At 46.0% G+C, this 13,047-nt stretch overlaps 1 protein-coding gene across 9 annotated transcripts in view; it reads left to right on the top strand.

The window, feature by feature from the left end:
• The window catches only part of MPP4 (MAGUK p55 scaffold protein 4), a 35,089-nt gene extending 22,156 nt beyond the window's left edge, over nt 1-12,933 (top strand). For 4 of the 9 annotated variants that reach the window (XM_059702756.1, XM_059702763.1, XM_059702759.1 and 1 more), the window contains 6 exons: nt 1,103-1,183; nt 2,718-2,811; nt 3,201-3,309; nt 4,901-5,035; nt 10,474-10,622; nt 12,769-12,933. In XM_059702756.1, the coding sequence (XP_059558739.1) occupies nt 1,103-1,183; nt 2,718-2,811; nt 3,201-3,309; nt 4,901-5,035; nt 10,474-10,622; nt 12,769-12,853 (653 nt within the window). In that variant the 3' untranslated portion in view covers nt 12,854-12,933. Of the gene's footprint in view, nt 1-1,102; nt 1,184-2,717; nt 2,812-3,200; nt 3,310-4,900; nt 5,036-10,473; nt 10,936-12,768 lie in introns of those variants that run through there. The other 5 variants (XM_059702760.1, XM_059702764.1, XM_059702762.1 and 2 more) reach the window with 2 other exon arrangements.
• The last annotated feature ends 114 nt before the right edge of the window (nt 12,934-13,047 follow it).

Genomic DNA, 13,047 nt, shown 5'->3' with positions numbered 1-13,047 from the left:
CACAGTGAGGCCTCCCTTCTCCACTCAGTGATGAACGCAGAACTCTTAGGGGCTGCCATAGGGACAGCTTAAAAAGTAAAGGCTGATTTATGTGTGTGTGTTTATAGATAAACCCTTAGTGTATCATGCTTTTATTGTCTACAGTTGAATGTCACATGCCGTAGTGTATTTGAACTTGTAGAATAACAAGTTGTATGGTGATGAGGTCATAACTGAGTTTTTTTTTGTGTGTGTGTGTGTGTGTTTTTTGCCTGATTAGAATTTGTTCTCTAAGCATAAATGGCTGTGCTCCCAGACTGGATCATTAGTCTGTATAAGGGGGAAAAAATCCTTAAGATCCATTTTTAAAAGAAATTTGTAACCATCTCCTTTAGAGAAGTGTCAAAAACTCCTGGGCCGTATCATTGGTGCTAAACAACAAGGCACATAAGTGCGGGTCGACCTTTTGTGACCCAGATCCCCCGAGTGGTCCTGGGTCCTGGCAGCGGCAGTCACCTCGTCTCACTGCCACCTGCTCTGCGAACAGGGCTAACAACGTGGCTTATAGCCAGGACCTGCAGAGTGTGCAGGGCACAGTGCAAAACGGGACTGCAAGGCCCCTCGTTCAAAAGTTAGGGATTTGCCACGGCAAAAGAAGAGCATTTAACCAAGTGCAGTCCCCGAAGCATGGGCCCTGCGTACCGCACGGGCTCCGTGCCCAGGAGGTCAGCCCTGCCTCCAGTGGCACGGGGGGTGTTGACTCAACCGCCTGTCGCCTGTGGGGAAAAGTGCCCCTGACTCCTGTCAGTTGCAGGACCGCTCACTGTGGGGCCTGGCTTCTGGGTGGCAGATGCTCTGAAATGAGGTAGGGAATTCGCTCAGGGTCCACATTAGACGAGGATGGCTGGGGTGTCAGTTTCCGGCAACTCCCCGCCTGGTTTCTGCGCATTGGAGAAGCGTGGATCCTTCTGGGCTGCTCCAGTGCATGAGACGGACGCTCTGCCGTTTCCCTAAGAACAGCTGCTCTTGGGTTTCTTCAGGGGAAGGACTGACCTGGTGGTGTCACCGCCTCACTGTACCTGCCCACACCTGACGCGTTCTGTCTGTGACTGTGTGTGTGTAGGGCCTTCTGGTGTTGGAGTGAACGAACTGAGAAGACAGCTCATTGGACTCAATCCTGGCCATTTTCAGACTGCTGTGCCACGTATGTTTCTCGTTTCTCTTTCATAGCGGTTCATGTTTGGGTAAACATTTCCTTGCGTCTGCAGATGCACCGAACTCACTCAGTTATGTCATACCCTCTTTGTTGTAAAAATATACGACGCAAGGGCAGTTCTTAAAATGTCTAACTGTATTTATTTTAAAGAGGGAAATGACTTACTAACTAGGCTTTTAAAAGGTGACTGTCTTTTTTCGATTTGTTAACAATCATATAAATGACCTTTCAGGACCACTGATATAAAGCAATGGTAACTGCCATTTATTCAGTACTTGCTACCTTCCTGGCACTGTGCTTGACTCTTACGTGCTTTTTTATTAAAATGTATGATATATGCACATATAATGTTATGTAACTATAAGTGTGATTGTACCGTACATTGTGGGAAGAGTTTGCGGGTGCTTCCCCTTCACCCCAAGGCAAGACAGAGGACCACTTAAAGAGCTTAATATGGGTTTCCTGCAATTTAGGTGCCAAACTGAACCTAAAAATATCTAAAGGACAGAGCTTGGAGGAAGTGACCCACGGCTGTAGTTTTGGAAGTAGCTGCCCTTTTAGACTCTGTCACAGCAAAAAATGTTGTGATGTTTCCCAAGGACCAGATGTGGGGGGATTATGTGGGAGAGCGACCCCTGGGGTTGTCTTAGTTTTGCCAAAGAGGAAGTCTCAGTAGAAAGAGGCCAAAAGGGAACCCCAGATACTTCAGGGTGTGGACGAAATCACAAATGACTGGCTGGCATGCGGATGGATTTGAATACACGTTAGCTGAATCAATGGATGAGCAGACAATGGATCACTTTCAGGTATTCAGTGGACTCCTATGTTCCCTCCCCGGTGCTATTTAAGTTGAAGACTGTAATCAAAGTGCTCATATCAACCAATCAGACTGAATTCAGACTCCACCGCCCTCTCCCTTCTGGAGATCCCTAAAATGAGTCACCATTTCCCACAGACTGCGGACGGTCCTTGGCTTTCTCCATTTCAAATCTGACACAATCCGGTGCAGTAGAAAACAGTCCAGGAGGAGTCAGAACACCTAGGTTCTTGTTCTCAACTTAGCTTTCCATTAGTCTGTGTATGTGAGCAAGTCAGTTACTCTCTGAAATCTCCAGTTAGCTATGGTAATAGCATTTCACCCGGCCAGGAGTGTGAGGGGTGAAAGGAGATCTGTGAAGTGCACCATGTAAACATAGCATATTGCTGGGATTGCGACCTGGGAGGCATATTAGGGCTCATACATAATTCACTGCTGCTTATTTAGAAGTTAGATCAGGTGTTCCCTTAGGGTATCTCTATCCTGGCCTAATACCTAATATATTCTTGTCTACACCATGAGCATTAAATAAAGGTTTACAGATTGAATAATTTTGATATGAGAACTACTTTCTTATCACCAAGTCAGACTTCTTTTTGGTTTTAGTATTTTATTTGTCTACCTATTTATGTATTCATTCACTTATTTTGTAATGAATCAAAACATTTTGAAGACTCTAAAATCTTTAAAATTCCTTTTTGACAGATACTACTCGTTCCAAAAAGAGTTATGAAGTAGATGGGCGTGAGTATCACTATGTGTCAAAGGAAACATTTGAAAGCCTCATGTATAGTCACAGGTAAGATCCATGTTTAGAATCTGATTCTCACCTCTGCTTGTTTTACATTCAAACCAGAGTCTCTAGTTTATGCACTGCTCAAAGGTTCTGAGGAAATTGATTTTTGTTTTTGAAGAATTAACCAAAGAATGTAAATTGATATACTCGTAAACCAGTCACTGGGCTCTGAGAGAGAGCAGAATAGAAGTGCAAATTTTAGAGAATTTGGAGAATTCATTAAGTCTTAGATCTCCTAATATTTTTTTTCTCCTGTCAAATGTTCACTAATTGTTTTTGTGCTAGCAAAGTTCAGTATTTTATTCCATTCTGTTGGGGTTTATCTTCATGTTACTACTACTAATATCTTACCTGTAGAAAGAGTTCTTGCTTTCTTTGTTCCACCCTTGTAGGATGCTCGAGTATGGGGAATACAAAGGCCACTTCTATGGCACCAGCGTGGATGCTGTTCAAGCCATCCTCAATGAAGGGAAGATCTGTGTCATGGACTTAGAGCCTCAGGTGGGTCTGTGGTGGGATGTTTCCCATCTTCCCACAGTAATGAATGCATGCCATTCATTTTGGGCACATGCTATAGGTTTTATGTTGTTACTGTTGGCCTTTTAAGGATAAGACTACTTTCCATATCTAAGGGCCAGAATCTTACATAAAGAATCAATTGTCACCCTAGCTGGTTTGGCTCAGGGGGTAGGGCATCTGCCTGCAGACTGAAGGGTCCCAGGTTCAATTCCAGCCAAGGGCGTATGCCTGGATGGTGAGCTCGATCCCCAGTAGGGGGTGTGCAGGAGGCAGCTGATCAATGATTCTCTCTTATCATTGATGTTCCTATCTCTCTCCCCCTCTCCCTTCCTCTCTAAAATCAATAAAAGATATTTTTTAAAAAGAACCAATTGCCAATAGCTTATGTATAGTTGGGAAATAAATTTAGTTTCTCAGATACAGAACCAGAACTTAAGAGGTGGCTATAAAGAAAAATTAGAATCTTGCTTTGACCTTGATCACAAAGGCATCAAGGTCATTACTTCATAGAAGGAATAAGATATTGCTTTACTCAAGGAGGTGAGGTTTCTATGTTGTTATATCTATAGCTACCTCCTCAAGACTATATGTGGAATGGAGCAGGAGTGAGCAAGTTGAGATAAGATAAAGAACATACAATGTGTAGGCCCAATTTTTATGATACTTGTACTTTCTTTTCCTTTTCTGTAGTCATTTAAAAGTATACCTGTGTGCTAAAGAGAATCAGGGGACAACAGATTTGTTCTTACGAGGGTCAAAGCTGGTGGTCAGTGTGATGTCAATAGTATCAATGGCAAGAGGAAAGGGAAGTGAGGATGAAACAGAGCTGATCCTCCTTGAGAGTGTCTGTCTTTGTCTTTGTTTCATGAGATCATGTATAGAATCATATTCTTGAATTTCAATAAGATGTCATGGCTAGTGAGAGGAAGAGTCGGGATTTAAAGTAAATTTTTATTCTAGAATCCTCTTGATTATTGTTTTTTAAATATATTTTTTATATTGATTTCAGAGAGGAAGGGAAAGGGGTCAAGAGATAGAAACATGATGAGAATCATTGATTGGCTGCCTCCTGCACGCCCCCTACTGGGGGGTGATTGAGCCTGCAACATGGGCATGTGTCCTTGGCCGGAATTGAACCAGTCCGCAGGCCAATGCTCTATCCACTGAGCCAAACCGGCTAGGGCTCTCTTGATTATTAAAATGTTTTTTAGAGTTGAGAACTTGGGGGCACATGAGAATATGCTCTGGCTACAAATAATTGCTAATTTCCGGTCTGAGAAATTTTGAGAACATTCATGTTGACTCTAGGAAATTAGGACTTATATGTGTGTGTTTTTAATTCTCACCAAAGGCTATGTTTTTTATTGATGAGAGAGAGAGAGAGAGAGAGAGAGAGAGAGAGAGAAAGAAAGAGAGAGAGAATTGATTGGTTGCTCTGACCAGAGATTGACCCCACCCTGATGAGGAATGGAACCCACCACCTTCTGGTATATGAGATGACGCTCCAACCAACTGGGCCACACTGGCTAGGGTAGGAATTCTGTTTTTAAATGTGCACTTAATTTCTGTGTAGGGTATTCACGTGGCTCGAACCCATGAACTGAAGCCCTATGTCATATTTATAAAGCCATCTAACCTGAGTTGTATGAAGCAATCTCGAAAAAATGCCAAGGTCATTACAGACTACTTTGTGGACATGAAATTCAAGGTAAAAATCACTGTACTGTTTCCACAGCCTCCTTATGTTAAGGGATATAACTCTTGTTTCTAATGAATAATGCCTTATGATTTATCTTTCCTGGACATCACTTATAAATATTAAAGTAAAGTTTAATAACTATTATAATGCTACTCTTGTTTTTTCTTCTTATATTTTTTTGGAGGGTGAGTATCCAGCTTAACCCTTCAAGCCACAGTTTGCAAAGCCACATAGAAATTGGGTGTGCACAAGCCTGATATCTGTATTTAAAATGAATTATTTATTTTATAAAAACATTTGGGAGTTTACTTCTTAAATGCTTTAGCGAATATATCGCATCTGTAATGAGGTATCTTTATATATATATTTCTAAACATGAAAACTTATGTTAATGAAGATGGTAATAATAGAGGGGCCAAGCCAGGTGGGATTAATCAGTGAACTTTTCCTAGGATTGCTGATTTCCCCTCACAACCCCAGTTTTTTAAATTAAATCTACTTTAAATATTTTAAGTCATAGCATATACTCAGCAAGGTGTGTAAGTCTTAGGTGTACAGCTCAATGAATTTTTACATGTCTATGCACCCAGATGGCCATCATCTCTAGATCAAGATATTACTTCCACTTATTTTTGTGTGTGTGGTAAAGAAAAACCAACATCTACACTAATAAAAGAGAAACATGGTAATTGGCGTACGACCGCTACCCTTTTCATTGGCTAATCAGCGAGATATGCAAATTAACTGTCAGCCAAGATGGCGGCCGGCAGCCAGGCCGCTTGAAACTAACATGAGGCTTGCTTAACGTTCCCCGCCTGCGGCTGCAGGCCTCTGAGTGGGCAGTTTAAGAAACATTGTAACAAATACTGCCAGACTTCAGCTAGCAGATTCGCAACATTGTAAGCAAAGGCCAGAAACCTGCGGAGGCCTAAGAGCTGGAGCCAAGCCTCAAGGTACAGCTGGCCCAGAATTAAAAAAAAAGAAAGAAAAAAAGGAGCGGTTGGGAGCTTCAGTCACCCCCAGCCTGAAAACAGCCCTCAGCCCCTCACCCAGACTGGCCAGGCACCCCAGTGGGGACCCCCACCCTGAAGGATGTGTGACCAGCTGCAAATAGCCCTCAGCCCCTCACCCAGACTGGCCAGGCACCCCAGTGGGGACCCCCACCCTGATCCAGGACACCCTTCAGGGCAAACCAGCCGGCCCCACCCATGCACCAGGCCTCTACCCTATAGAGTAAAAGGGTAATATGCCTCCCGGCACCGGGATCAGCGTGACAGGGGGCAGCGCCCAAACCCCCTGATCGCCCTGCGGCTCTGTGTGTGACAGGGTCGGGGCCCCAACCCCCTGAGCAGTCCTGCTCTGTGCCTGATAGGGGAGAGCTCCCCAACCCTCCCCCCCCCCCCACGGGCCCTGCTCTGTGTGATGGGGTAGAGCCATAACCTCCCCGTCGGCCCTGCCCTGAGTGTGACAGTGGCGGCGCCCCAACCCCCTGATCTGTGGGTGATAGAGGGCGGTGCCCCAACCCCCTGATGGGCCCTGCTCTGTGTGTGACGGGGGCAGCGCCCCGACCCCCTGATTGGCCCTGCTCTGTGCGTGACAAGGGGTGGCGCCGCAACCTCCCCATCGACCCTGCCTTGAGTGTGACAGGGGACGGTGCCCCAACCCCCCAATTGGCCCTACCCTGAGTGTGACTGAGGGTGGCATCACAACCTTCCAATCTGCCCTGCTCTGTGCATGACGGGGCGGCGCCCCAACTCCCCAATCAGCCCTGCTCTGAGCCCGACCAGGGGCTGCACCTAGGGATTGGGCCTGCCCTCTGCCACCCGGGAGCAGGCCTAAGCCAGCAGGTCGTTATCTCCCAAGGGGTCCCAGACTGCAAGAGGGCACAGGCCGGGCTGAGGGACGCCCCCACCCCCCCGAGTGCACAAATTTTTGTGCACCGGGCCTCTAGTGTAACATAAAACACAAAACTTACCATCTCAACCATTTTAAGGGTATAGTTCAGTAGTGTTTATTTACATTGTGAAAAAGATCTCCAGAACTTTTTTGTCTTGCAAAACTGAAATTAAACATATGAAATGTGCCATGAATTTGCATGCCATCTTTTACATAGGGACCATACTAATGCCTGTATCATTCTAATTATAGTGTGTATGTTGCCTAAGTGAGTGTAGGTATCTTTATATTATCCTTTATCTCTCATTATTTGTACCTTCTTTTACTTCAATGACTTCTGTATGAAAGTCTGATTCTCCAGTTTCCATTTCAGACAGTGGATTCCATGGATATATTCTCTGAGTCTAATGGCATTTAAAACTGTGTTCTCTCTCATTTTTTATGACAGTGTAGACAAATTAACAAAATTATTTCTGGATCATGTGTATGGTCACCTTGTAAAGGAGTACTGCCACAAGATTTCAGTGTCTGCATTTATATTTGTGTTTATGATTGTATTGACAAGTTGTACTATTTTTGCCGGGAGCCGGTCCATCCTTGCTGTTTCAAAGGACCTGGCATATATGGCATACTGTTCTTAATATGTTTGCTCACCTTCTTGGCACTATGTGTTTTAACCAAGGTCTCCTCTCTGAGAAAGGTTGTTTCCCCAGGTAGGGATTTTCCCCTGAAGTTAGGGAGGGAATAAAACCCCTCAATTAAGTGCCAGGCGGGTAATTAATCCCTTTAACTACGAACAATCATGCTTAAGCTACATAATCTTTACTCCCTGGAATGGAGATAAGAAACCCCCTAACCTTTGGAATAGAGATTGATAGGATTGAATCAACTGGTATAAATACAGATGTAACAAGACAGAAAGACTCAGAACAGAATCAAGAAGACAGAACCTACACGGAGCCTAGAGACAGAACTTCGCTGGAGAGAGCATGCCGGAGGATCCTGGAGAGGGACTGGCCTCGGAGCCTAGAGACAGAGCCTAGCGGGAGAACATGGCAAGGGATCCTGGACTGAACCTGACTACAGAGATTGGCAGGAGAACCTGACTGGAACCTGGACACTGAACCTGACTGGAGAGCCTGGACAGAACCTGGCTGGAAAACCTAGCGAGGGAACATGGCTACAGAACCTCGCTGGAAATCCGAAGCAGAACCTCTCTGGAGATCCAGACCAGAACTTGGCTGGAGATCCGGGCTAGAGATCCTGGCTAGGCTGCTGATCAACTGAACGCTGTCTCCGTGTCCTTCCTTCTTTGCCGACTCCGTCCACGCCTTTGGGAACCCCTGGACCTGCTGGGGTTGGACCCCGGCATATGGCGCCCGAACAGGGACCCCTAGGTAAGCGCCCCGCACTCGGGACGGATCGGACTCCACCGTAGGAAGAAGGTGGATAGTCTTCGCCGACTCCGTCCACACCTTTGGGAACCCCTGGAACAGGATTCCCCTAGGTAAGCCCCCCTCCCCCATTGAGAACCCCCACACTCGGGACGGATCAGACTCCACCGTAGGAAGAGGGTGGATAGTCTTCGCCGAATCCGTCCACACCTTTGGGAACCCCTGGAACAGGATTCCCTTAGGTAAGCCCCCCCCCATTGAGAACCCCACACTCGGGACGGATAGGACTCCACCAGGGTGCTACAGACCCCCCTATAGAGGATAAGTAGGGTAAGAAGGTGGATAGTACAGAACTTAGATTGAGAAGTTGTGCCATACTGAGTCCAAAGAAAGAAGACTCTGTATTGATTCTTAGATTAAGAAGATGTGCCATACTGAGTATAAAGAAAAAAGACTCTGTATTGATCTTTTAACATATGTGCTTGCTAGCAGAGGAATTAAGGTTACTCCCAGTCAGACAGAACGTTTTATACAAGAAGTATGTCCATGCTTTTCTGAGGAAGGAAAGGTAAATGTAATGGCATGGGAGAAGGTAGGCCCAAGGAGCCTTATCCGTAACCCCACTGCAGCCTTTCTACCCTGGGAAAGTGCAGGATTGGCAAGCTCTCCCTGGGGTGATAGATCAGGACTCAGGTAATAGCAGAAAGCGCCAATCCTACTCTTAAAATGGATACAAGAGAGCATTTCAGGTTTTTCTTTTTAATGCCTGCTTTTAAAAAATAAAAAAGGGGGAATTTGCCGGGAGCCGGTCCATCCTTGCTGTTTCAAGGGACCTGGCATATATACCATACGGTTCTTAATATGTTTGCTCACCTTCTTGGTGCTGTGTTTTAACCAAGGTCACCTCTGAGAAAGGTTGAATCCCCAGGTAGGGATTTTCCCCTGAAGTTAGGGAGGGGATGAAACTCCTTAACTAAGTGCCAGGCGGGTAGTTAATCAATTTAACTACAAACAAGCATGCTTAAGCTACATAAGCATGGAATGGAGATAAGAAACGCCCTAACCTTTGTAATAGAAATTGACAGGATTAGAATCAACTGGTATAAATACAGTTGTAACAAGACAGAAACACTCAGAACTCAGAACACAGAACTAAGGACACAGGGCTTGGAAGACAGGACCAAGAGAGACAGAGCCTAGGCACAGAACCTACACAGAACGTTCTCTAGAGACAGAAGAACTTCGCTGGCGAGAGCATGCCGGAGGATCCTGGACAGGGACTGGCCTCGGAGCCTGGAGGCGGAGCCTGGCGAGAGAGCATGGCAGGGATCCTGGACTGAACCTGACTGCGGAGATTGGCAAGAGAACCTGACCAGGACCTGGCCACAGAACCTGGCTGGAGATCCGAAGCAGAGCCTCTCTGGAGATCAAGACCAGAACTTGGCTGGAGATCCTGGCTAGGCTGCTGATCAACTGAACGCTGCCTCCGAGTCTTTCCCTCTTCGCCGACTCCGTCTACACCTTTGGGGACCCCTGGACCCGCTGGGGTTGGACCCCGGCATATTTTAATTGTTGTGGACAAATTAGAAAACAGAAATGAACTTAAAGCATTAGTGTCAAGTGAAGGCCAAATATCCTTCACTGAATGAACATTTCACAATAGTAGAAATAGACAATATTATAGGTGAATTAAGTCATCATGAAGCAAAGTGTAATTTAGGTATGCCTATTCAATAGAACCATCTTACCATCCTCATGCTAAAAGTATCCAAAATAACACCATTCTTATTAATGTTTATTTAAAATTTATGTTTAAGTTTTATTCATATTTAACTGGTACACATTTTTTGGTTTTATGTTGTATATGGTTTGAGAGCTCCAAATGTTTAGATAATAGGATAATTTAAGTCCAAATGAGATCTTGAGAGGATTGGTCTGTCTACAAACCATCATTCAATTTTGGAAAACCTTGACCAGGGAAACATTAGTAAGACTAACAAAAGAATCATATGTTTTTTGGTTTAAAATAGAGGACACTGATTTGACCTAATTTTTTAAAAATAGTTCGCATCTGAATGTAACAGTATAACAAACTGCTATCATCTCTGCTTCTCTCGTTGAGTTTGTACTATCCACATTCTTTCACTTCTCCTTAAGGATGAAGACCTACAAGAGATGGAGGATTTAGCCCAAAAAATGGAGACTCAGTTTGGCCAGTTTTTTGATCACGTGATTGTGAATGACATCTTGCAAGATGCATGTGCCCAGTTGGTGTCTGCAGTTCAGAAGGCTCAGGAGGAGCCTCAGTGGGTACCAGCAACATGGGTTTCCTCTGAGACTGGGTCCTAAGGGCTCCTGCTTCGTGTTGGAGTTTTAACAACGTTTGTCTATTTCAGCTCTGGAGTAACAGCTGCTATCAGAAGCAGCAGTATTTGCCCTATTATAATATGTGCAATGTTTAAAGTCCTGCAGTTCGTTAATTAATCTTACTTGAAAAAAATGTTTGCATTGTATGGTTATGTAGTTACCTGTTTGGCTTTTAGAAAAAAATGTTTGCTTTTACCTTATGTATAGCAATTGGTAGGGATATGACCAAAGTCGAGTCACTGAGTATGAGAACCTTTTATAGTTTTCATATGGTCGTTGTACAATTCAGATAAAATGAGCTTTCCTAAATAAAATAAATAGTATTTAATTTTAGAAACTGTTTTTTACCTTATGAAACTTGTTTTACCTTATGACTAAGTTCAGCAAGAAAGATGGGTGATATACACATTTCACATCTAACATCAAAACCTACAGAAACTGCACTGCCTTCATTTTACACACGAGACTACAAGGAAAAAATTATTCTTCTGATCAGGGCTGTAATAATATTAAGTTTCCTAAAAGCCAATATCTACATTTATGCTTAAACCAGTGGCCCGGTGCATGGATTCATGCACATTGAAAGGAAATTAATTAGAAGGTGGCCGGCGGGGCAGGACTGGGCAAGACTGGCTGACATGCCCAAGAGCCAACCTCCCACGATTCCTCCCCTGCCCAGCTGCACCTGGGGCAGCGCTACAACTCAAAGGGTGAAGGGCGTCTGAGGTCACCGCAGCTCGGCAGTAAACCAGATCGGGGACCCCGACAGTACCCCAGCAACAACATGATCCATGGCAATCATGCAGTCCATGAGGAAACAGGCTCCCTCGTCTCCGGTCCCAGGGTGCATCACCTGAGAAGCGAGAAGAGCTGCAAAGTCACCGCAGCTCAGCAGCTGCTGCATTGAGCGTCTGTCCCCTAGTGGTCAGTGAGCGTCATACCTACTGGCTGGTTGGATGGTCAGGCGGTCGCTTAGCCTTTTATATATATACTAGAGGCCCAGTGCACAAAAATTTGTGCACTCGGGAGGGGGGTCCCTTAGCCCGGCCTGTGCCCTCTCACAGTCTGGGACCCCTTAGGGGATGTCTACCTGCTGGCTTAGGCCCGCTCCCCGGGGGAACAGGCCTAAGCTAGCAGTCAGACATGCCTCTGGCAGCCTGGGAGTCCTCAGGGGATGTCCACTTGCCAGTGGGGAGCAGGCCTAAGCTGCAGTCGGACATCCTTAGTGCTGCTGAAGAGGCAGGAGAGGCTCCTGCCATCACTGCTGTGCTGGCGGCCGTCAGCCTGCCTTGTGGCTGAGCAGAGCTCCCACTGTGGGAGCGCACTGACCACCAAAGGGCAGCTCCTGCATTGAGCATCTGCCCCCTGGTGGTCAGTGTGTGTCATAGTGGCCAGTCATTCCCAGTCGTTCTGCTGTTAGGGTCAATTTGCATATTACCCTTTTATTATATAGGATAGAGGCTGGTTTGCCCTGAAGGGTGTCCCGGATCAGGGTGGGGGTCCCACTGGGGTTCCTGGCCAGCCTGGGTCAGGAGCTGATGGCTGTTTTCAGGCTAGCCAAGCCCCCCAGCGGGGACCCTCACCCCATGGGGGTTTGGCCAGCCTGGGTGAGGGGCTGAGGGCTGTTTTCAGGCTGGCCACAGCCCCTTCAGGGTGGGGGGCCCTACTGGGGTGCCTGGCCAGCCTGGGTGAGGGGCTGATGGCCATTTTCAGGCTGGCCATGCCCGCAGGCAGGCTGGAAGCAGGTATCTGGGATTTATTTATCTTCTATAATTGAAACTTTGTAGCCTTGAGCAGAGCTCAGGGCCGGCAGGGCAGTCAGGAAGCTTGGCTTCCTCCATTGCTGGGGGCAACCCAAGCCTCGTGCTCACTCCAGCTTCATGGCCACCGCCATCTTAGGTGGGTTAATTTGCATACTCACTCCTGATTGGCTTGTGGTTGTGGCTTGTGGGTGTAGGGGAGGTACAGTCAATTTGCATGTTTCTCTTTTATTAAATTAGAATTTTAGTCCTAGAGACCAATATCTGGGGAAACCACAAGAAGGAAACATTATTCCAAGAAGTCTTGTTTTTCTTTCTTCCCCAGGTCTGAGCCTCCAGTCGCTCTTCCTGCCCGTGTCTACCTTCTGCACCCTCTCCCCACATCCAACTCTCCCCACTCTTACCTATGAAACAGAGTGCCTGGCTCCACACATCTGTGGTTTGTTCTTTAAAGTGAATAGTACCTTTCTAAAAACCCCAACCAAGCAAAAGGAAAACTGTCCTTTTTAACGATACTGCATGTGAGCCCGGATCTGGGTGTATGTTCTGCTTCTTTGATTCACGCAGTTGAGGCTGCAGGGGAAGCAACTGGAGACGATTGGAC

Source organism: Myotis daubentonii, chromosome 7 (assembly GCF_963259705.1).
Source record: "Myotis daubentonii chromosome 7, mMyoDau2.1, whole genome shotgun sequence".
In the NCBI taxonomy this organism is placed as follows: Eukaryota; Metazoa; Chordata; class Mammalia; order Chiroptera; family Vespertilionidae; genus Myotis; species Myotis daubentonii.
The sequence above is the reverse complement of the archived record's forward strand: the minus strand, read 5'-3'. Positions and strand labels throughout refer to the sequence as shown.